At 45.6% G+C, this 24,843-nt stretch overlaps 1 protein-coding gene across 2 annotated transcripts in view; it reads right to left on the bottom strand.

Annotated features, from left to right (window-relative positions):
* The window catches only part of PUM3 (pumilio RNA binding family member 3), a 335,654-nt gene that overhangs the window by 93,959 nt on the left and 216,852 nt on the right, over positions 1-24,843 (bottom strand). For both annotated transcript variants that reach the window (XM_053907767.1, XM_053907768.1), the window contains 5 exons: positions 21,235-21,316; positions 19,979-20,064; positions 16,618-16,707; positions 14,295-14,432; positions 5,397-5,486 (listed from right to left, as the gene is read on the bottom strand). In XM_053907767.1, coding sequence (XP_053763742.1) covers positions 5,397-5,486; positions 14,295-14,432; positions 16,618-16,707; positions 19,979-20,064; positions 21,235-21,316 — 486 coding nt within the window. The remainder of the gene's footprint in view (positions 1-5,396; positions 5,487-14,294; positions 14,433-16,617; positions 16,708-19,978; positions 20,065-21,234; positions 21,317-24,843) is intronic.

Raw genomic sequence — 24,843 nt, 5'->3', positions numbered from 1 at the left:
TTTCGCCACAGGCCTTTGCCCTTTCCTGGGCTCTTGTCGATGGTGGCTCAGCTCGCACACCTGTCCACGCCACTCCCTTCCTGACCTTAAGTCACCACTCGTCGCCACCTCTTCCGAGAGGCCTCCCAGACTACTCGGTGTAAACACCACCCATCTCCCATCCCTGGCCTTCCCACTGTCTAGCAGAATGTTCTATTTGTTTTCTGCTATCCCTTTATGTAATGTTGGTGGGTTGTTTTTGTTTTTGGTTTTTTTTGGTAAGTTTTCATGTAATTGAGAAAAAAATTACATACAGTAAAATTCACCCCTTTTACTGTAGTTCTGCAAACTTTGACAAACGCATACATACATGTACTACCAGTGCTATAATCAAGATCTAGAAAGTTCCATCGCCCCCAAGTGTTGCCATATCTCTTTACAGCCAAACCTTCCCCAAGGCCAGCTCAGAGCTGTTCTCTGTATCTGGAGTGTTGCTTTTTCCAGAATGTCATAGAAATGGAATCATATATTATGTAGCCTTCGCAGTCTGATTGCTTTCACTTTCTGTAGCTCAATTTATTTGAGACTCATCTGTATTATTGTACATATCAGGAGGTCTTTCCTTGTCCTTACTGAAAATCACGGATCATAGTTTATTCATTCTCCACTTGCAAGGCATTCTTGTTTCCAGTTTTGGTGATTACAAATAAAATTGCCATAAACATTCAGATAGAGTTTTCATCTCTCTCATATAAATACCTTGCAGTGAGATGGCTGGGTCATGTGGTAAGCGGATTTTTTTTAACCATCTAAGGAAGTGTCAAACTATTCTCTAAATTGTCTGTACCATTTTGTATTCCTACCAACCATGAGGGAGAATTCTCAGTCCAGATCTTCACCGGCATTTGGTATTGTCAGAATTTTTATTTTAGCCGTTCAAATAGGTGTATGTATCTAATGGAACTGCCACGATGGTTCTGGTTGTCAGTTCTCTGCTGACTAATGATGCTGAACATCTTCTCATGTGCTTCTTGGCGATTGTATCTTTTTTTTTGATGGAGGGTCCGCGCACATCTTTGGCCCTTACCAAAAATGTTTTCCCATTACTAGGCTTTTTTGAGAGTATTTAGCATACATTCTTTTTATATTCGGCATATGATTTTTTCCCCCAGATAAGTGATTTCCAAATATCTTCACCTAGTTTATAACGCATCTCTTCATCGTCTTTCAAAGATAGGTTTTTCATTTTGATAAAGGACAATTTATCATTTTTCCCTTTTTAGGAACTGTGTCATATGTAAGACACGTCTGTCTAACCCAAGATCATGAAGGTTTCCTTCTATGTTTTATTCTCCAAGTTTCATATTTTTTAGATTTTATGGTTCAGTCCATGATCTCTTTTGAGGTAATTTTTTTAGACGGTGTGAGATATGGGTTGAAGGCCACTAATTTTATTGCATATTGATATCCAATCATTCCTGTGCCACTTCTGGAAGACCATCACCTCTCCGTGTAATTGCTTTTGCAACTACATCAAAAATCACATTGGCTGTATATGTGCGAGTCCGTTTCTGACCTCTATTCATTCCATTCACCTACATGGGTCATTTTTCAGCATACACCGCCTGGATTACCATAGGTTTATCCTGAGTGTTGAGATCAGGTAGCTATTACTCTATTTATCTTTTTTGGGGAAAACTACCGGTATTTGAGATTATCTCACTTGTTTACTTCCTGGATGTCTTTCAGGAGACCCACCAATCGTTGAGACTTTCAGGAACCATGAGACCAGGGAATTCATACCCCCATCATTCTCTGTTATACCCTAGCAATGAGAACATCTCCTGGTGCATGATAATTACTTAATAAATTCAATGGAGAAAAGCAAGAAGGAAAATGATAGTGCAGTTGGGGAAACTGAAGGAATCTGTGTTTGGGAGGAGGAGAGAAGGACCACGTGGTTTGGGAGAGGCTGTGAAGGGGACAGAGCCCTGGCTTATGGCGGCAGCACGAAATAAGACATGGTTTTGGCTCCAGAGCCCCATGGTTAGAAACTCTGGGGCCATTCAGGAGCGCCATGGGGCCATGTTCATCCACCCACCCATCAGACGTTCACCCAGCACCTGCTGTGTCAACACCATGTTACAAACAGCAGAAGGCAAGATGCTGTGCTCAAGGTAGGAGGGGTTGCGGACAAAAAACCCAGTAATTGAGACACATGCCCCCAAAGTGGTGTCTGCAGAGAGCTGAGCGCTCTGGGAGGGACATCTAAGCCAGCCTTGGCCTTGGAAGGCTTCTTGGAGGTGGGCACGTTTGGGGCACCTGAGTGGCACAGTCGGTTAAGTATCCGATTCCTGGGCTCTGCTCAGGTCATGATCTCGCAGTGTGTGAGTTCGAGCCTTACATAGGGCTCCATGCTGATGGGGCGGAACCTGCTTGGGATTCTGTCTCTCCCTCTCTCTGCCCTTCCTCAGCTTGTTCTCTCTCTCTCTCTCTCTCTGTCTCTCTTTCTCTCTCTCTCAAAATAAATAAACTTTGCCACCATGTACGAAGGGTTCTCCAGCTATTGCTGGGTGAGGGGTACCAGTGGTGGGTTTTATGGATTCATTCTGCTCTAGGTCTCCCCATCAATGCTCTCTTGGCACCCTCTACCCCTCCTACTCATCACGCATTGCAAGTATGATGACATAATTATGCAGTTAGCTGTTTAAGGCCCTGCCCTCCCTCCTACTACAACACAAGCTTCCTGGAGGCAGACACTGCCTGGTCGCCCCGCCAGCCAGATCTGGGGACAGACTGTGTGGGACCCGAGTGATGAAGGACTGGCCTCACAGTCCTTGGAGACTCTGCCGGGTTACTGGAGAGCTTTCCCTTGCCGATGAAGCAGTTCTGTCCCTTTGCTCACTTTTAGCAACATTTGTTAGCCCTTCTTTTATTTTCAAATTACTTTAAAATAATAGCTAAAATCAAAGTCTCCCTAGCCTGCCTAAGGAAAGACAGAAACCTGCACATCACATTTAATGGTGGCTATTCAAGGTTTCAGTAATTAACCTGTCGATCCTTAGATGTTTTTGGCATGCCCCATTAGATGTTTTTAGATGGTACCAGGTATCAGCCCAAGCCCAAAAATGAATTTTTTGTTCCTGTGTGTAAATCTATCGTGCCCTAAAAATGGGTAGAATAAAAAAATGGAAAGTTACTCATTTTGATAAAGAAATTACCAATAATTACCTCTAAGTCACCAATAATTTCTCTGGGTAATGCCACTTCCCCAACACACACACACACACACACACACACACACACACGCACACACATGCTCCTGTGCTGCTTCTCAGGTGCTGTGACTGTGGGGGACCCGAAGAAGGGTATCACCACAGCTGAACATTTAACTGTTCATGCACCCGATGCGAAGTGCCCTTCAAAGATTCGGTCGTTTAGCACCCATCGTCACGATTGTGCTAGACATTAGGAAAAGGTTGGTGAAGAAGTGTAAATAAGATGTGAAGTGTCCAGGGGAGTCACATTTTTAAGCAGCCTTATCTGCTTAATTAATTAATTAATTAAATACATCAGTCAGACTTGGTACTGAGAGAAGGGAAAAGGAAAGGCATCCGCTGCCCCCACACCCTCACCCCACAGTGTGTCTGTTTTGACAGTGCTGTGGCCATCTTGCGAGTCGCTCAACCTTGACCGGTCCTCCCTGTGACCTTATGGCCACTGTGTTTGTGTCTTCATACAAAGCAGGGGCTGGCCAAGGCCAAGGCCCAGGCCCTGTCTGTGTCCTGCTTAGAATCTTGTCCTAAGACAAAGTGGAAGCAGGACTCAAGTTACTGGTTTGCATGGTTCTTGCACTCAAAAGGGGGGTTTTCTAAAACCCTACAAAAATTCACTTTCTATCCCCAAATCCAAATGGTTCTCTTTGGAATGAAGTGCAAGACCATCATCTATTTACATACTGAGAGAGGAGGAGCACAGAGACCAGTAAGAAAAGGGAGAAAGACAGCAAACTGGCGATTACTGACCACCAGTAACAGGAACTGCTTAGTGCTTGGACATGTGATGGGCATCCCTGCAATCTCCCAGTGAGGCATGTGTTGTTAATCCCATTTCACAGAGGAGAAGACTGAGGCCTAGGCAGGTCAAATTGTGCTAGTGAATAGTCTGCATGCTCTGAGGCCACAATCTGTGCCCTCGACTTTAGTGACAGGATTTTGTACAGGGATGGGAGGGAGAACTCCCCTTTTCCCTCAAAGTTAAAGACGGCACCCATATCCCTAAATGGCTATCAGTTTAAGATTCATACGATGCGTGGCAACTCACACACAGCATAAACAAGAGAAGCCTTGCCTATGTTTGGCCTCCCGTGCTTCAAGGTCACGATTTCATTTTCTCATCTCTGCCGAAGAACTTTTGGTTTGGTTTCCCGTGTTTATTCTTCTCTTTATGCTTTTCAATACTACAGAGACATGATGCTTTGAATACAAAGCCTTGGGAGACTTTATAGTATGAAGGAAAAGTCTTTTTTTTTGTTTTTTTGGTAGGGAAGTCAAGAGTGACAGTGCCCAGTGGTTTTAATTCTGGGGTGGATTTCATGTGTGGATTAAAAAAATTTTTTAAATGCTTATTCATTTTGTGAGAGAGAGACAGAGCGTGAGCAGGGGAGGGGCAGAGAGAGAGGGAGACACCGAATCGGAAGCAGGCTCCAGGCTCTGAAGTGTCAGCACAGAGCCCGATGTGGGGCTTGAACTCACGAACCATGAGATCATGACCTGAGCTGAAGTCGGACGCTTCACCGACTGAGTCACCCAGGCGCCCCCCACGTGTGGATTTTTAACGGGCTCATATGGATGAGGTGTAAGAGACGAGGGGTTCTTCCAGAAACATCCGTCATATCCCTCTCACTGTGGCAAGTTTTTACATCAGACAAAACCTGCATGGCTTCTAAAGAGGGGTTTGTCCTGACTTACGTGATCTCAAAAATATCTCACAAACTTACTTTAAATGGACTTCATGTTTCAGGTGTAGTGGAATAAATGCGGCACAAAACCATCTGTTAGTGAATGAAGGTCAGAGGAGCCCATATTTAAACTCCACATCGTGCAGATGAGAAAACCAAATACCAGAAGGAAGCGACTTTGCCCAAGGTCACACAGCTCATTATAGCTCAGCTGGAACGAGAATTCACTTTGTAGGACTCTTTGTGGTTTCAAGATCAGGTTGTTACATATTGAATTCCATTTAATGGAACTAGAACACTCAACTCCATCATAGGATCTAAGTCTCCTTAAGGAGGAAGGGTAGATGCCTCTTCTCCTCTTAGGAAAGGTGGAATTATTCTGAACCTCTTTACGCGGTCATATGGTCCACTGAGATTTTATACACATGGCTGGGACACGGCTGAGAGCATTTCTTACCTAAAGAAAGGATTCTTTAGATCGAGGATGTTCCCAGATCTGAAGCCTGTCTGGTTTACCAGCGCCACGATATGAATGTCATAGCTCTGTCTGTATGGCAGAAAACAAAACAAAAAAACAAAACAACTCCATCATTTTACGAGACCGGTCACCTCTTCACACACACTGAAGGCACCTTGTACACATACCTACTTACTTCACGAGGGTTTTAAGAGTGTGGGGTTGGCATCTCGTCTACGGTCGTGTGTGTTTATGGGGATGCTACCAACATTAGCAGAGGCAACAGAAGGCCTTGTTTATTTGTTAGAAGAGTTTGGCAGTTGTAATCTCTTGAGCTAAAAATTACAAAGTTAATGGTATTTCTGGTTTCATCAACAGCCAAGGACAGAAATGGCTTTAATTAATAGAGGCACTTTATGGGTCACCCACCGAAGTAACCAAAATAATCTTACTCGTGCAGAGACTGGACACGTTAAAGTCTTAAACTGACATAAAACAGTCAATAAATGTGACTGATTTTCAGAGGCCCCAGATGAAGGCTTATATAATTCCAGTGGGAATTGGCTGATAAGAACAAGTCATATGACATATCTTTGATGGCTAATCTGAAGGACCTATGTTTGTGGGATTTTTATTAGTCGTATGTATTCAACAACACATGTATTTCTTTGGATTATAAAGTGCTACCTATTCACTGTAGAATAACTGAAAAATAAGGAAAAAGAGAAATTAAATAAAAGAATTCATGATGTCACTAGACAAAGAATCTTCCAGCTAACCCTATAGAGTATTTTCCTGTGTATTTTTTCCTTCTATGGTTTTCATAAATGTGAATTTTTAATACAACGATCTTAAATATTCCTTCATATCTCCTAGTTTGATTTAACATAAACAAGCATTTATCCTATAATTCTTGACAACATATTTTTCAGTGGCACTAACGGGCGTTACACAGAATAATTAATGATGCCCCATGATCAAATATTTACATTTTTATAACGTATTACAAACATGTTATAACATATTATTGCTTTTAGTAACAAAAGCCTAATTTGACGACAGATATTCTGCAGCAGAGGACATTCTTGTAGTACATCTTTATGTCCTATTGGCGATTATTTGCCTGGAATAATTCTCAGTGTTAGACTCGCCAGGCTAAAGCACATAAATATTTAAGGTTCCCAGCACCTATTGCTAAAACATCTTCCAGAAAGTGGACTAAACTACTTCCTCACCTACAAAGTATAAAAGTGCTAATTTCATTACATATCTTCCAATCCTTAATATTTTAAATGTCTGGGGTTAACATATCATTGATTACTTTAACTGGAATTTCCTTGATGGTCTGGCTTCTGTGTCAAATTCCAGAAATTGCTGAGTGTTACAAATGCCTCTCACCCTGTTGTCACCAATAGTGGCCTGGGCAGGCTGATGTATAATGTCACATCCTGTGAAGCCTGTACCTCAAGTTCCAGATTTTTATCAGGGCCAAACAAAGTAAGAGGGAAAGATGGGCATAGATTAAAAAACAAAAAATCAATGTCTTTTGATTGTATTTCAACTCATGTAACTGACTCCGAATTATTTCGTTATAAAATGTTCCCTTCATGATACATCGAGGAGGAGTTCACTGCGTTTGTGATACTTGAAGGGAGACACAAGGAAAGCGAGATACTGAGACAGTGAGCTCCTTAGGAATAAGGGCGGCCCTTGCTGGAATCATAAAAAGGCTGAGAAATCAGGGAGGGACACACTTACTTATTTTCCCAAATGAGAGACACCTTCTTAACAATATTTAAAGCAATGAACGTAAGACTTAACGCAGAAACAGAGTACCCCGAGGTCTGAGCAAATGTGTGTGTCCATGGATGCGCATATGACACAACAGAGAACTGAATGGTTCCAGCTGGGGTCTGGAAGAACAGACAGGAAGTTCCTGCTCTAGGGTGTTGTTCAGCAAGGCTCTTTCCAGAATGCTACATAGGAAGGCGCTTGGGTGGCTCAGTGGGTCAAGTGTCTGTCTCTTGATCTCCGCTCAGGTCATGATCTCACAGTTCGTGGGTTTGAGCCCCACATCGGGCTCTGCGGTGATGGCTCAGAGCCTGGCACCTGCTTCGGATGCTGTGTCTTCCTCTCTCTCTACCCCTCCCCTGCTGGCACTCTGTCTCCTTCTCTCTCTCAAAAAATGAATAAACAAAAAAATTTTTTTAAATCTACAGAGATGGAACAAATGACCTAAGAGGGGACATCCTTTAGTTCAAGAATTGAGTGCAAAACCATCTACCCCAAAAACCAAGAGCACACTTTACACACTGTGTGGTAGCCACTTTGACAATAAATTATATTTAAAAATAACACTAAATAAATTTAAAAAAAAAACAAAAAAACATAAAAAATATCATTGTTTCTCATACCAACATTCCTTTTGGAATAACAGATATTGGAAGCGTAAGAGATTTAACAATAGAGAACAAACTGAGGGTTGATGGAGGGAGGTGGGGGGGGGGCTGGGCTAGATGGGTGACGGGCATTAGGGAAGGTACTTGTGATGAGCACTGCGTGTTGTATGTAAGTGATGAATCACCGACGAATTGTACTCCGGAAACCAATATTGCACTGTATGTTAACTAAAGTTTAAATTAAAAAAAAAAAGTAAAAAAAAGAAAAAAAATGACTCAAGTCACTGAGGGTTTACCGATAGGCGAAGGAAGCAATGAGAACCTCAGTAGAATGGACCCTGGACCAGCGTTCTTCAGAGGGGTTTGAGTGTGCCCCAAGAGAGTACACGGGGGGGTGGAAGAAAATACTTAGCTCCGATTTTTAATTCTTTCTTTTTTGATAGAGAGAAAAGGGCAGAGGAAGAGGGAAAGAGAGACTCTTAAGCAGGCTCCATGACCAGTGCAGAGTCCACTGTGGGGCTCGATATCATGATTGCGAGATCGTGACCTGACCTGAAATCGAGAGTCTGATGCTCAACTGACTGAGCCACCCAGGTGCCCCGATTTTTAAAATTTTCAGCCCTGGGAAACGAATACACGTGTTCACCTAACACATACGGAACACTAGTGAAGTCACTAGGAAAGTGCCGGATTCGTTCTCTATTATGCTCACCTACTTTCTCGGGTTTTGCTAAGGCAGGACGGTTCAGTGAGAATCTGATTACACCGCAGACAATGTGGTACAACATCACTGAGTAAATACCAACTGGGCGGTGGAGACATTGGTCAGAGCCAGAAGAATCTGAGTAACAAAGGACAAAGAAACATCCCTTAAAGCTGAGCCCGCGCATGCTAATGCCTCACTGTTCCCGATCATCGACAAGAGTTTCGCCCCAGAGCTCCTGCCGATGCAGCTGTCCAGACCCGTAGATATTTGGTCTGAGGAAAGTTGAGCGCAAAACAGAGCAGTTTAGAGATGACCTTTGGGAGCGCCACTTGGAGCTGCCAAACCTTTAACTCTTTGGTCAGCATTCCTTCCAGTTTCATAACACAAGGAACGCTCTGAAAACCAAATTCCCTGGCAGACCTGAGTACTGCAGACCTTCATAGGGATCCCCAAATTTTAAAGTATATTCCAAAAAATCTTGGCCCAGGGTGAGTGGCTGAGCTAGACCCCAAGTCAGCCTACGTATATTTGTTTTTTTCCATTCATTCTTTTTATTTCTAATTTTGTGTCCTATGACGTACACACCATGTAAGTTTCTATGTGTGTATATACACAGAGACATGTCTATGCATGTGTGTGTATATATATAAATACTATATAAATAGTATATAGTATATATATCTCTATATTGAGCACTCCACTTTATACTTTCTATTATTACTGTAGTACATTCACAGAATTATAAGATAAATGCTAGTCTATAATCGGGGGACGCATATACAAAATGTCTTTACTCCGAGGTGCACACGATCAGAAAACTTCATGGACACCAGCTTCTGTGCACTTGAGGGGTATACATTTCATAAAGTTCATAAAAAACATAAGTTCTGTTTTACTGTCCACAGCAATAATATGAATGACAGCCGAAGAATGATGGAAGTATGTGGAAAATAAAACGCTAACAATACGATCCCAAGGGGTCCTGGCTGGGAAGAAAAGGGCAGCCATTGTCACGCCAGTGTGGCCTACCCCGGGGGGCGGGGGGGGGGGGCAGTTCTCCCGGGAGGCCAGAGTTTAAAAGAATATTTGACAATAAGGAAGGGGGAGATCCTATCCAAAGGCAGGACAAACCAGCAGCACCTGACTGAAAAGAACATCAAAGCACTGACATTAAGGAAGTGCTGAGTTTGGAGAAAATGCCAAAGAAAGTAATAATTTTAAAGCAAAAATGAGAGTAAGGAAGAGAAGAAGGCGGGAAAAAACGGAACTAAGATTTTCTGTGGACCTACTGTGTGCTGATGACTATACTATGTTCTCTCCTTTAACATTTGCCAAAGCCTGGTCATGTCTCAGGTCATGACCTCAGAGTTTCTGGGTTCAAGCCCTGCATCATGCTTGGCACTGATGATGTGAAGACTGCTTGGGATTCTCTCTCCCTCCTCTCTCTCTGTTCCACTCCCACTAATGCTTTCTCTCTCATAATAAATAAACTTTAAAAAATCACATTTAAAAAATATTAAAGGGGCACCTGGGTGGTTCAGTTGGTTAAGCCTCCGACTTCAGCTCAGGTCACGATCTTGCGGTTCATGAATTCAAGCCCTACGTCGGGCTCCGTGCTGACAACTCCGAGCCTGGAAACTGCTTTGGATTCTGTGTCTCCCTCTCTCTCTGCCCATCCCCTGCTCGTGCTCTGTCTCTCTCAGGAAATGAATACACGTTAAAAAAAATCTTTTTTAATATATTAAAAAAAAAATCTTCCTTCCGCCTTCCTCCCTTTCTTCCTGCTGCTAAGTATCATGTGTCCATAATCTCTTAGCGTCTTCTTTCAACTGAGCCAGACTAAATTCTTACTAAAAGGAGGATCCTGACATGACTTCTTCATTCAGGTGGTCCTTCCACATCACTGCCGAATCTCTGAAATGAATTAAGTCAGGAGGGATACACCATAGAATGAGACTCGGGCCTTCTTTTTGGGAAGTTCACACATAGGCAAATAACGGTGATACAACATTGGTGCTTTAAGAAAGGTATGGAAGGCTGGAGGAACCCGCGACTCATGACACAGGTGTATGAGGTAAATGGTTTGCTTCTTTCTTACCCATCAGGGGAATAAAGGAGAGGAGGGTCAAAAAATATGACTGAGAAGGATGAAACCCAAGATATGTTAGAAAAAAATAATGGAGGGGCGCCTGGGTGGCTCAGTCAGTTGAGTGTCCAACTTCAGCTCAGGTCATGATCTCATGGTTCACAAGTTCAAACCCCGCATCGGGCTCTGTGCTGACAGCTCAGAGCCTGAAGCCTGCTTCAGATTCTGTGTCTCCCCCTCTCTCTGCCCCTCCCCTGCTTCTGCTCTGTCTCTTTCCTCAAAAATAAATAAACATTAAAAAAAAAAGGTTTTGTTTAAAAGAAAGAAAAAAGTAATAGGAAAATAAGATGATTTAAATCCACCCACCTAATGATACCCTAAGATACCTTCAAATATAAATATCTGAAAGCAAAAGAATGTTAAGAAGAAAAGGCAAGTCCCAACTCCAAGCTGATGTTGGCTACTGCTCCTTAGTAATTTTTTTTCTTTAGAACTCGTCATTAAATAGATGGTTTATGAGGATTGAGGAAGAAAGTGGTGACTTCCAGGATGAACGCGGAATAAATCAGCATTTCCCAACTTTGCCTCCTGGAAACCATCCCCTAAACAAGCAGAAGAGAAAGACACTGCAGACCAGGGACCTCATTTTCTGTAAAACTGGGAGAAAGATAGAATCTGCAGTCTCTACCTCATGTATAAGGGCTACAGAAGCACTTGGCATTGGCTGTAAGGCACATGGGAAAAAGCACAGAAGTGCCAAGAGAAGCAAGAGAGCCCAGAGGGGGGCGCATCTCAGAGAGTGCTCCTCAAAACACCCAAGCTGAGAATGAGGAGCATTTTCTGAAATGCAAAAGCTTTATTCCTCATGTGTAATGTCTTGTGCAGGCACTGGGGTGGGCAAGACGTGCCTAAAACTGCAATATGGTAGAACCACAGAAACAAGCAGAAGAGGAGCCATGTTGGCAGGAAGCAGGATGACTCTGCAGCGGCACAGAAGGAGAGAGAATGGGAGTCGAGGAAAACAGACCGCCCGAAGATGGTCATGTCTCTCCCGCCACAGGAACTCCCTTCTTGTAAATTACTTTCCAGAAAAGTCCCACCAACTCTCCAGAGGGGCGGGCTTAGAACCTCCAACAATTTAAAAATCACTCTTACAGGATGTTAGCCTATAGCCAGCCAGGAAGACTGGCAGGATTTTGGTAGAGCTCTCCAAATATTTCAACAACTGCCATTTGGAGCCTGGAACAGACTCAGAAGTGAAAGTAAGGTCAATGAGTAGACTTACTAGGAAGTACTTGTAGGATCAACAGCAAGAATGATTTTTTAATGATCAGAGATGTTTGAAGTACAAGACATCAATAACCAAAGACCATATGAAAAGTTATTTACCCCTATTAGTAATTAAACAAATATAAACCAAAACAACCAGATGCAACTTTTAAAAATTATATTTGGAGGGGTGCCTGGGTGGTTCAGTCAGTTGAGCGACCGGCTTCGGCTCAGGTCATGATCTCACACTTCCTGAGTTCAGGCCCCGTGTCGGGCTCTGCGCTGACAGCTCGGAGCCTGGAGCCTGCTTCGGATTCTGTGTCTCCCTCTCTCTGCCCCTAACCCACCCACATTCTGTCTCTGTCTTTCTCAAAAATAAAAAACATTAAAATAAAATAAAATAAAATAAAATAAAATAAAATAAAATAAAATAAATAAAATAAAATAAAATAAAATAAAAATTGTATTTGTAGGGGCACCTGGGTAGTTGAGCGTCTGACTCTTGACTTTGGCTCAAGTCACGATCCTAGACCTGCGTGTGTGGTCAAGCCCTGCATCAGGCTCTGGGCTGGGTGAGAAGCCTGCTTAACGTTCTCTCTCTCCCTTCCCTCACATGTGCACACACATCACTACTGGCAAAAGCCACAGAGACCAATCACAGGCAGTGTAGGGAAAGAAGTGCAGAAATGAGCCTGGCCGTCCATGGCCGTCCATCACCGTGAGTGGACATTGGTGCAACCATTGAGGTTGCACATAAAGGTACAAATACATAAAATACACAAAAGGTAGTATTTATCAGAGTGTCACAGGTACATACCCTTTGATCTAACATCTCCATTTCTAGGGATCTCATGTAGAAATATTCTTGTCCCTGTGCAAGCTTTATGTTCAAGGGTATTTAGGGCAGAGTTTTTCACAGTGGCCAAAAAAAGGGGGAAACGTGGGAAGCAACCCAAGTATCAACCCATCAGCAGTTTTTTAAAAAAATGTTTTTTTAAGTTTATTTATTTATTTTGAGAGAGAGAGGCAGCATGAGCGAGCAGGGGAGGAGGAGAGAAAGAAAGAGGGAGAGAATCCGAAGCAGGCTCTGTGCTGTCAGCACAGAGCCCAGTGAGGGGCTCAAACCCACGAACGATGAGATCATGACCTGAGCTGAAACCAAGAGTCAGATGCTTACCCAACTGAGCCATGGAGATGCCCCTCTGTCAGTGATTTTTAAAAAGACATGCAATACACCTTTGCCCTCCACTATTATGCATCGATTAAAATAAAAAAGCAGATCTATGTGCACAGATTCAGGACTTAATGCTAAGTGAAAACTTAAGTGGGAGATGGCTAGTTGAATCTTCTTGTAAAACAACAATAAAAACCCCACAATGATGTTATTAGTACATGCACAGAAAAATCACCTGGAAGCATATGGACCAAGGGGTCCATCTGGGGAGTGGGTGAGGGGTGGCAGCGAGTGTGGACTCCAGACACTTTTGTAGTTTTGAATTTAGATGTGAGCGTGTTAGGTTTTTGTAATGAAAGAAATAGAGACTTTGAAAATGGAAGGGTTGGGGCACCTGGCGGCTCAGCTGGTTAAGTGTCCAACCTCGGCTCAGGTCCTGATCTCACGGTTCGTGAGTTCGAGCCTCACACGGGGCTCTGTGCTGACAGCTCGGAGTCTAGAGCCTGCTTGGGATTCTGCGTCTCCCTCTCTCTCTGCCCCTCCTCTGCTCATGCTCTGTCTCTCTCTCAAAAATAAATAAACACTAAAAAAAAATGGAAGGGTTGATTTGTAAGGGGATGAGCTCTCCAAAACAGGAGTGTTCAAGTGCAGGTCCGAGAAGAGGTGGGAGGTAGGGAGAGAAGGAAGTTGAGTGAGATGATCTCTGAGTACCCTTAATATCCTGAGAGTCCTTGAACTGCTCCGCTATTCCTTTCTCCCCTGATTCACTCTGGAGAAACTCCAACAAGGTGAAAGAAAATAGAGCATCTTAAAAATGAGATAAATCAAAGTCATCACTGCAGAGGAGAGGCCTCGTGAAATCCATTACCAGAGGGACACAGCCAGTCCTGCTGTGCCCACACCACACATCGCCCTGCTGTGCCTGTCCCCTGGGGAACAAATCGATGGTATTGTACTAAATTTGAGGGCATGTGGCTGGATGCAAGGAAGGTCAGGAGCTGATGTGGGATTTCAAGCACTTGATAATTCAAGCGTTTGGCAAGCACTCCGACCACCTCCGTGGTCAGGTGGAGAACCCCCGCTGCCCTTGAGTCACCCCAAGCTCCCCATCCCTGTGGCCCTCATCGCAAGGAAGATGTTTGCTGTCTTGGTAGCAGAGTGAGCTGGGCTTTTGTAAAGCCTGCTGCCCATTTCGAGGTGCTGAAAACGCTCCCACCTCTCGCACCCCCGTGCCCAGTAGTCAGTAGTCTACTTCCCAGCTTACCGTCTGTTGGCTACCAACAGCACTTTCCCTGAGAGGGTCTCTCCTTCTTTGGCAAAGAGGGGAGTGTGGAGAAGGCACCGCACCTGATACCAATGAGTCAGAGGCTCAGTTGGGGCTGTCGACAGCCAAACAGTTACCCTGTGGGACGGGAGAAGAGTTAAAAGTCAGTTACGTTCTGGGGCCATATTGCATGGATTGCACTGGGGACTTAGGTTGATAGTTGGTTTGCAGAGTTTTCAACTCATGGAATCCTTTTAAGGTAAGGGTAGCTCAGTTTAGGTCATTGCCATGGCAATGTCCCAAGAGCTTTATATATATTCCCTCACTAAGTCTATACAGTAACTTGATAAAGTCAGCACAGGGAGGTTAAAGGACATGCCCAGCATCACACAGAAGACAGTTGGAGAGCCAGGCTTCAAACCTGTGGATTTGGCCATTCTGTCAATCTGTCTTTTTTGTTAAGTTTATTTATTTTGAGAGAGAGAGACAGAGAGAGAGAGAGAGAGAGAGAGAGAGAGAGAGGAAGAGACAGAGAGAACAAACATGAGCAGGGGAGGGGCAGAGAGAGAGATAGGGAGAGAGAATCCCAAGCAGGGTCTGCGGTGATGGCAGATGTGGGGCTCGAACCCACAAACCGTGAGATCCTGACCTGAGCCGAGATCAAGAGTCGGCCCCTCAACAGACTGCACCATTCGGGTGCCCTTCAATCTGTCTTTCTGAATCAAAGTTCGTTAGAAGCCCAACAAGGAATAGAGTTAAGTTGGGAACTGAGTTGTCTGAAAAGTGTCTCTCAAGATAACAAGTCTGGAGTCTGGCCTCCTACCATCTCATGCCAACCTGTTCAGGGAACCTGAGAGGGCTTCTGGAAGCAAGAAAAGCCCTGGGGCAGATGGTCTCTGCTGTCCTTCCAGTTCAGACGTCCCACACATGTATGTGTGTGTGACAGTGTTTACATGGGCGTTCTTCATTTCATACGAAGATGCGAAAATACCTGGCTGTGCCTCCAAACACCAAGGTCACCTGTCCTGGTGACTCACCCAAACGTGTCGCTGTTTTGGATGGAATAAGGTGTGCGTGGAACACACAGCTGACCCCTACAGGGTCTATTTTGACTTGAAGATGTTGCAGCGAGGGGGGTGGGGGGTGCATTTTACAAAATTTCACCGCTAAGTAATATAAACCACTCTTCTATCAAAATATACTCAGGCACATGCGGGAGCAGGATGCAAGCTGTCTAAAGCTTTATAGGATAAAGCATTTCACTTCAAAGGAACTGTCCCCTTGGAGCAGGCCACTTCAAGCTTCTCTCCCTTAGCTCTGCAGGAACAGATTCACTGGGGGAAAGTCTGAGAAACCAATGTATGGATTCCTTGAACAAATATGCTTCTGCGGTGTAGGGACGACTTGTACAGCATTTTCTTTTTCTCTGATTGTCAGCCCAGATGAGGCTGCCGGGGGTCCCCTCCTCCCCGGAGCATCCCCACCCCCACAAGCTCCCTGAGCATCCCCACCCCACGGGCACTTCTGTTCTCCGCAGATGTCTTGATAAGCCTGGATGTTTTTACGAGGAGAAGAGAGGAGTGTAATGCAAAAGCTTTCCTTTCACCTGGTCATGTGACCCAGAGCTACTGGGTTCACCAGTCAGAGAGCACGAGAAAGCCTGGCAAGAGAGTAGGGGAGTCAGGAGGAGAGTAGACGTTTGGGGGTATGGTAATGGCACAGCCCTTACGAGGAAGACCAAACACGGACAGTCAACTTGTAGGTGGTCTTTCTCCTCTTTCCTCTGAAGCTTTCCAAGCTTTTCAGGAAGGGCAAGGAAGACACGATGAAACGACCTCATGTTGCAATTAGCATTAGTGGTATATGCCTGCCTGATCATTGAGGAAGGACTCTCTAGCATCTTCTGTGAGGCTGAGGGCGTGAACAGAGTCAGGGAAGGTAGGATTCCAGGTATCACTCAGGTACAGGAGGTTCTCTAACCAGGATAACATGCTGGAAGCCAAGGCAGGGGCTGGGGGTCCTTCCCACCCTCTATTCTGGAATAGACCAAGAGGGCTGATGAAGCACAGACCCTTTCCCATCCCTTTAAGTCTCAATCCAGTTGGCTCAAGAGGTTTTACACTACGTTAGCCAAAGCTGAGAGGACACCATGGAAAATTGTCTCATTTTGACTTCGCCCTAAAATCTAAAAGTGCCTTCCTTTCTCGGAACCTAGAGAAACAAGTATTACTGTTGAAATCAACTTCAAAACACTTTCAAGCCACGACTACACAACGCAGAGGATGGCGTAGGACAGAGTAGTCAAGGAAGGGGTGACACTTACACAGATCCAACAAAGGCCACGTCAAACCAGAACGCCAGGCCGTGGATGAGGCCAGACTGTGTCATCTGAAACACAAAGGGGATTTCTACTCTGCAAGGAAAGAAAAAGGAGAGAGCGTAGAAACATTTGGAATTATTTTGTTGTTGTTGACAGGCACACTAGACGCATTTGTGGGATCGGGGAAAATCACGGAATATTTTCCTTCCCTCTTAAGCACAGTTGCCTTGGCAGCAAGATTCTCTCAGTGTGTGATTAATGCCTGGGTGATGCCACACATGGGAGAATTCTGCGTCTTGACAAAACTCTGCACGAGTTTCCCTCCAGGCTATGGCAAGCATCACGCCGAGGCGGCCATGGTTTATACCAAATGCACGATGAGCAGGAACAGGAAGAACAGTGGGGAAGGTGCAACAAAATCTAGGTGCTTACTTGACAAGTCACTTAAATTCCCTGAGCCTCAGTTGCCTCATCCGTTGATGGGCGACGAAGGCTCTCTCCTACTTCCCTTTGCAAGGTCCTCGTGTGCTCAAACGGGGAAAAATGTGTACGGGAGGGCTTTGCAAACTATAAAAGTGTTACACAGCTACAAGATGGTATTATTCGTCCACCGCTAAGGGGAGACATGTTTTAGAGAGTGCTCTAAAGATTTTCAAGGGAGGTGGTACCTTATTTGCATTTATGGTGCCCCCCCAAAGCCCTAACTTCTTTCACCCTGTGGCAGAGCATTTCTAGAGTTTTCCATTGTACTGATCACACTGAATTTTTTGACATTGCATGGCCATTATTTCCTCCTGTTTTTTTGCATTCCCCTAAATAGACTATGAACTCTTCAAGGGTAGACTTTTTTAAAATTAAATTTAATTAAAAAAAATTTTTTTAACGTTTATTATTGAGAGACAGAGAGACACAGAGCATGAGCAGGGGAGGGGCTGAGAGATGGAGAGACACAGAATCCGAAGCAGGCTCCAGGCTCCGAGCTGTCAGCACAGAGCCTGATGTGGGGCCTGAACCCATGAACTGTGATATCATGACCTGAGCTGAAGTTGGACGTTTAACCAACTGAGCCACCCAGGCGCCCCTATTTTTTTAATTTTTTAAAAAATTTTTGTTAATTAATTTATGTATTTATTGTTTTTTCTTTTTTAGAGAGAGAGAGAGAGAGAGAGAATCCTAAACAGACTCCGTGCTCAGTGTGGAGCCTGATGTGGGGCTCGGTCCCACTACCCTAGGATCGTGACCCAAGCTGAAATCAAGAGTCGGATGCATAACTGACTGAGCCACACAGGCACCCCAAGGGTAGACTTTTAAAAATTACCTTTTGCACCTGTGCAAGCCCCAGCACTCTATCTGGCACAGGGTAGGATCTCCATAAACATTTGCTGAATCAACACACAAATAAACTGAATGACAGGTGACATCTCTGGGAAGCCAACACAGATGTAGTTTTCAAAAAATTCCCTGGGACTCAGGAGGGGGCCCGGAACAGCAGATAAAGTCAATAGAAGTCCATTTTGTCTGGGCCTGTGGTACTTACTGGAGTTGTTCCCAAATGCCAGTTCTCTTGAGCTGGGCATAGGGTAGTGTCGCAATTATCCTCTCACCCAGGCTCAGGCCCGGCCACGTGATTTACTTTGGCCAATTAAATGTGAACAGAAGTGATCTGTGTCATTTCCAGGCAGAAGCTCTTATTACCAGTACAGACTTTGCCACGATCGTTCTCTTTCCTCAGTGAGGAGGACTGTTCCAGACAGAGGCTAGTGCACCAGGGTGGGTGATGCTGTACAGAGTGAAAGCTGGGCACGATAGATAAACAGGGTCGGGGAGAGAGACTCCTGTGTTATAAGCCACCGAGGCTTCTTTTTTCTTTCTTTCCAAGATTTTATTTAAATTCAAGCTAGTTAACATACAGTGTAGTCTGGCTTCAGGAACAGAATTTAGTGATTTATCACCTACACAGAACACCCAGGGCTCATCACAAGGGCCCTCCTTAATGCCCATCCCCCATTTAGCCCATCCCCCCCATGCACCTCCCCTCCAGCAGCCGTCAGTGTGTTCTCTATAGTTAAGAGTCTCTTGGGGCACCTGGGGGGCACAGTCAGTTAAACCATCTGTTCCGTTTCAAGGTTTCTTTTTGTTAGTGCTGCAGGTTCTAGCCTGCGCTGATTAGACACAGCACCCTTCGTCCGTTGTGATCTCCAGACAGATGATGGTTTGCGTTGGCCAGCTGCACCTGCTCGAGTCTGGCCCTTGCTTCCTCAGGGGTCCAGGAAAGATGACAACTTGGCTGGGTCTTAAATTTCGTACCCAGAAAAAAATGTGCATAGAGATCTCCTTCCAGAGAGAAAAAGGCAAAATACCAGTGAAAAATCACCCAAAGGGGATTCAGAGCACCATCTGAGGAGTGAGTTCCCATTACAGAGTCCCTTCAAGTGGAGGGAGGAGGGAAAAGCTAACATTTACTGAGTGTCCTCTTTGAAAAGGAGCCAGGGCCTGTGAAACACTTAGCCCAGCACCTAATGTAAAGTAGGCTGTACTCTTCTTGACATTAATGTGGGCACTGGCCTGAGTGAGGGGTCAAACAGCCCAGACTCTGGAGCCTTCTGAATGGTTCAAATCCCAGGTCCAATATACTCATGGGGCACCTGGGTGACTCAGTCGGTTGAGCATCTGACTTCAGCTCAGGTCATGATTTCACGGTTTGTAAGTTCGCGCCCTGCGTCGGGCTCTGTGCTGATGGCTCGGAGCCTGGAGCCTGCTTCGGATTCTGTGTCGCTGTCTCTCTCTGCCCCTCCCCCACTTGTGTACATGCTCTCTCTCTCGGTCTCTCTCTCTCTCAAAAATAAATAAACATTAAGAAAGTTGGGAGCATTCACTTTTGAATGTCCCCTCTCTACTACTATTCTTTCTAATCTTATACATTAATAAACGTTTGCCTGCTGCTGAAAAAAAAAAATTTTTTTTAACATACTAATTCTGTGATCTTTTGAAACCCAGTGTTCCACTCTGCCTCACATCTGTCACCATTAAAATGGAGGTAACAGTAGTTCCATCTGTAGAGCACTGTCGTGAGGACGAAATGAGTCATTGGAGGTGAAGGGCTCAGAACACTGAGTGGTTGCAGAAGTTCAAGCCATTACTACTTAGTTTTTCTCATTCAGCTCTTAAAACAACACACGAAAGAAGCAGCATTATCCATGTTTTGCAATAAAATGGAACGAGTATTGATATACCATCCCTGTGTGTGACTCACACCCGAGATCTCGCCCCTGTGTGAGCGGCAAAACCCTGCACTGAGGTTCTGGGGCTGAGAAAGGCTGAGAAGAGGCTTTAAAGACCAGGAGTGATGCTGATATTTACAAACCTGTGCAGATCTGCTTCTTCTGCATCCATGAAGTTTACCGTGTATTTGACCGTCCGAGCCATCAAAATCCTAACGTCAAACGTGTCCTTGGGGGAAAGGAAGCAGAGGCATTATCTTTCGGTCAGGATAAACCGAACCCAAGCAAGCCTGTAAAGTGGCTTTCCTCTTGAAGTGTTAAGTCAACAAGAGTTAGGATTTAGAAGGCATGAGCTTAATGAGAATGACTGTCAGTCAGAGTAGCTAACAATTATTTCACGTTTTCTACACGCCAAGCACTAAGTGCTTCATGCTTTCCTGAGTGCTAAGGAGCAGCTGTTTGGTGTATCTGAAAATCATCCAGATTTTACCACTTCTGCACATTCCAGGAAGTTCCAGAAAAACTTAGTCTACCTCTGCTCCGGGTGTGGCCTGTGACCCTAGCTTGGCCAATCATTGATCACTTTTTCCCTGAATACAGTTTCAGATGCAGGAGCACGACCCAAGGGAGGGCGGTCAGGCTCTACCCAAACTAATCCTGGGGCTCTGGCTCAAGTTACTGGAAAAAGGCAGGTCCTCCTGTGGGACTTAAAAGAGTTGTAAGAGTCTGAGGCTGGAGTCCCTGAAGCCATCTTGCTACCACAAGGGGAGATCCTGACTGAGAATAGGGTGAAATCAGAGGCAATGGAGACAAATTACAAGGATGGAAAAATCAGACTCGGGTGACATTGTCTGAACCCCTGCAACAGGTCCCTTGCTTCAGGCTTTGCGGTTTTGGAAGCCCAGTAATTAAGCCAGTTTGGGTTAATGCAAACTTATTGTTGTCCAAGGTCGCACAGTTGGATGGGGCCACGACTGAAACCCCAACGTGTTCGACAGCAAAGCTCCTGATCTAAGCTATTTATTTTACAGAGCTTCCTCCTCTATGCCTGAGGCCACCAGAATCAATGGGAAGATATGAATTATTGAACAAGTACCAGGGCTGTGTGTGTACACGGGGTGAGTCAGGGCAGTGGGAGAATTAGAAGTGACTTATTGAAAGGCGGTCAGAAAATCTCCTTGCCTCCGACAGCATCATTCCCTGAGAGTTTTCGTCATTGATTGGAAATGAGAGCTGGAGCACTCGAAAACCCAGGGCTCCAAGGAGCTCTTTTTTCTCTTCTGTGCCGGCTTCACAGAGCCTGGCAACACGGGGCCTCCCAGGTGCGTGAGCGAGCGGGCGAGCGAGCGGATCGATAGACGAACACATGGGGGGAAAGCCTGGAATGAAGCACACTTACCACTATCGGCTGCCTGAAGTACTCGTCCACCGCAGCCCCCCGGAGACTGGACAGGTTGACCCCATAGAAACACTGCTGGTGCCTGAAAGAGGGAACACAGAGAATCGCCGTGCATCTTGCCCCTCCGCAGAGTCCCCGAGCCCCTTACAGCTGTGACGTCCTGGGAGGCCACCTCCCAGGTCCTCAGAGGCAGCCTGGGGCACGTGTGCGAACATGGGAAGGGAAACTGGTCTAGGGGGACAAACAGAGGAAGGAATCTTCTCCAGCGAACATGAAGACCTGTACGTGACCTGCGGCGGGAAAAGACAGAAGGGGGAGGTGGTTGAGGTGAAGGACATTATTTGTGGAAGATTACTGAGGATTTTTAGGAGGATGTTTAGAAGCTCTGGGCTCCCACCTCTGACCTCGGGCCCCAAAGTGGCTGCCTACTCTAGCACCTACTGTCCAAGTCCTGAAACACAGTTCCTTGGCCCCCTCATTATCCAACCCAGAGCATGACTTGAGCTCCCTAAAGCCCCTGTTTCAGGAAACAGATTTCTCTTTTCTATTCTGCTGTAGCCTCAGGCCTGCAACTTTCCAATGGCGCTTGCCAGGGTGGCCGACGGCGGGAGAGTCCCAAGTGAGCGAGGGCCGTGCCTGGTGGGGAGCCTGGAACCTGCTTGTCTCAGTGCACTGCACACAGTTCTTCTCAAATCTGTGGTTGGCGACAAGGACAAACTCGACACATTGTGCTTCCTTCCTTCTGAGAGCCAGAGGCAAAGCGTTTACCTGCACACCCCTGGCTGTCTTACCTTCACGTAAGAGAAGGACCATGCCTCAGACCACACCTGGGACCCAGCAGGCGCTATGGGTCAGCTTGGCTAGTGGTCTAAACTCTTGAGAGTAGAGATCTAGGGTGTCGATTAAGAGTAGCTTTATTTGGCCGGTGGCAGGGCGGGGGGAGGGGGGGCGCCTGGGTGGCTCAGTGAGTTATGCGTCTGACTCTTGACCTCAGCTCAAGTCATGATCTGATGGTTCGTGGGTTCCAGCCCTGAGCTGGGCTCTGGGCTGATGGTGCGGAGTCTGCTTGGGATGCTCTCTCAGCCAGTTCTCATCCGACAAGTGAAAAGCAACCCCACTGAATTGCAGGTGGCTCCTGAGGGGCACGAGCCATTTCTTAGCTCTCAGCCTCTGCTCGGTTTCGCCTCTGCCTCGAAATCCCCTTCCCCTCTTTTGCCCTGTTCATTCCTACTCAGTCTTTGAGACTCAGCTCAAATGGTCCCATTGAAAACATTTTAAGGGCCGCCTGGGTGGCTCAGCCGGTTAAGTGTCCATCGGCTCAGGTCATGATCTCACAGTTCGTGAGTTCGAGCCCCGTGTCAGGCTCTGAGCTGAGTTCAAGCCCCAGGTCGGGCTCTGTGCTGACAGCTTGGAGCTTGGAGCCTACTTCGGGTTCTGTGTCTCCCTCTCTCTGTCCCTCCCCTATTCATGCTCTGTATCTCTCTCTTTCTCTCAAAAATAAACATTTAAAACAATAAAAAATAAAAAAAAATTTAAATCTTGTGTTACAATATGATATTTAAGTTTAGCCCATTTAAAAGTAAAAGTATTTTCTTATTCATCAGTGTATATGTACTTAGCACAGGGCTGGTATATTATTAGGATTAACAGTTACGTAGCTAGCTTTCATCTATCTATCTTGAGGGAATGAACAGAAGACTGGGTGTCCGTAACAGGCCTATGCGTGGGCACAGGTGCCAATGAAGAAAACGGACAAATGGAAGATCATTACCCCAAGATTGTTCAGTTGCATTACGTGTTTCTTAATCTTCTTCCAACAAGGGGCACGGCCAGGCTGGCCCACAATGCAGCCAAAATACGAATGCGTATATTGAACACAAGGCTCCTGTAAGTCTAGAAAATTCTGGAAACACTGCAGTGTTTAGAAGGAGAGTGAAGGTGTTTTAGGGGGAAATAAATAAGTCACTGTCACAAAGTTTTCATTAGAGGGAAGGAAGGGGAGAAGGAAAGTGAGGGAGAGGGGGAAAGAAAGGAAAGGGACGGAGGCAGGACAGAGTTTCCCAGAAAGCCCAGAAGGACTCAAGTCCATCCTTTAGAATCCCTGGGAGGCTTTTAAAAAGCTGACGCCTGGACTGCATCCCTCCAACTGCGATTCATTTGATCCAGGGTGTAAACCTACTGCCTGTTTCCAAAGCTCAACAGGTGATTCTCATGTGCAACCGGGGTTGACTACTCCTAAGTTACCGGTTCTACAATCCTCACCAAGTAGGGGAAGGACAATCCCCAAGGACAAAGGCAGCTTTCCACCCGGCAGTGCCTGAGGCTGCAAACTGCTCTCTATCCCTTGTACCCAGCCTCAGAGGGACCAAGTCTATGCCTTTGCCTTGTGTGGTGCCAATGAAAGCCCAACAGCCACGATCATTGTGGTACACGGAGGTACCACTCCTGGGGTGTGCACTGCGGTGGGCCAACAGCCCACCGCCTGGGTTTTAAAAACTTTCCGGCCAGACCATCTTTCTGATTCTTAGAAATCTTAAATCTTCTTCTGAAATGCATCACAAAATAATTAAAGCAGATGGGAGCTGGCATCTCTCTGGGTCTCCTAAGTGACAATGTGGGGGGATGAATCAGGAAACGAGTCTGTTGACTTGGAAGCTGGGGATAATTTCCATTGTTTTCATCATCTGTGGGTTTTATTTTCCAAGTTAACTTATGGCCTCTTTATGAGCCCATAAGGCGGAGACCACGTGTGTTTTCTTCTCCTGACTTCCCAGTTCTAACTCCCTTCCCCTCCCTCTCCACCATAATACATGCAACGTCTGGAAAGTCCTGCCAAGAGAGCCCAGAAGGAAAATAACAGTCCTATTAGCTAGGCCTAAACAGACCCAGAGCACAGAGAAAGAGGCAACCCGTTTATGCGGACATGAACTTCTCCAGGTTCTACACACAGAGCTCAGCTTGGAGAGCCATGAGGGGGAAGCTACCTCTCTGGCCTCCTTTGTTCTTGGGTCTTCACCAGTTCATCTTGGTTTTTGTCCTTCCTCCTCGTCCACACATCTCTCCCCACCAGCCTCCTGGATCTGTCTTGGAAGGAAAGTGGTACCGCCTTTGTTCTCTTAGAGGAGTCAGCACCGGCCTCTTGCATTCACAGAGGGGAGCTTCTGTGACGTGAGCGCTCTCTTTGACGATATGAACATGCGCTCTCACAGCACAGCTCACACATTTTGCTTTAAAAAATATCTTTACATCTTCACCTCCACTGAGGAGCTTCCTTCCCTTGGAAAAAAAAACAAGAAAGAAAAGAAAGGGAAAAAAGGAAGGAAAGGAAGGAAAGACCCTATTCTGCTGTTGACAATTAAGCAACTCTTTTTAAAAAAATTTTTAATGTTTAATTTTTAGAGAGAGAAGGAGGAGGGGCGGAGAGAGAGGGAGACACAGAATCTGAAGCAGGCTCCAGGCTCCGAGCTGTCAGCACAGAGCCCGACGCGGGGCTCAAACTCAAGGACCGTGAGATCATGACCTGAGCCGAAGTCAGACACCCAGCCGACTGAGCCACCCAGGCACCCCGACAATTAAGCAACTTTTTTGTGTCTTAATGTACTATATACT

This window comes from Panthera pardus, unplaced genomic scaffold (genome assembly GCF_024362965.1).
Source record: "Panthera pardus isolate Hobbes unplaced genomic scaffold, ASM2436296v1 HiC_scaffold_20, whole genome shotgun sequence".
NCBI lineage: Eukaryota > Metazoa > Chordata > Mammalia > Carnivora > Felidae > Panthera > Panthera pardus.
This window is presented reverse-complemented; position numbering and strand designations above follow the sequence as displayed.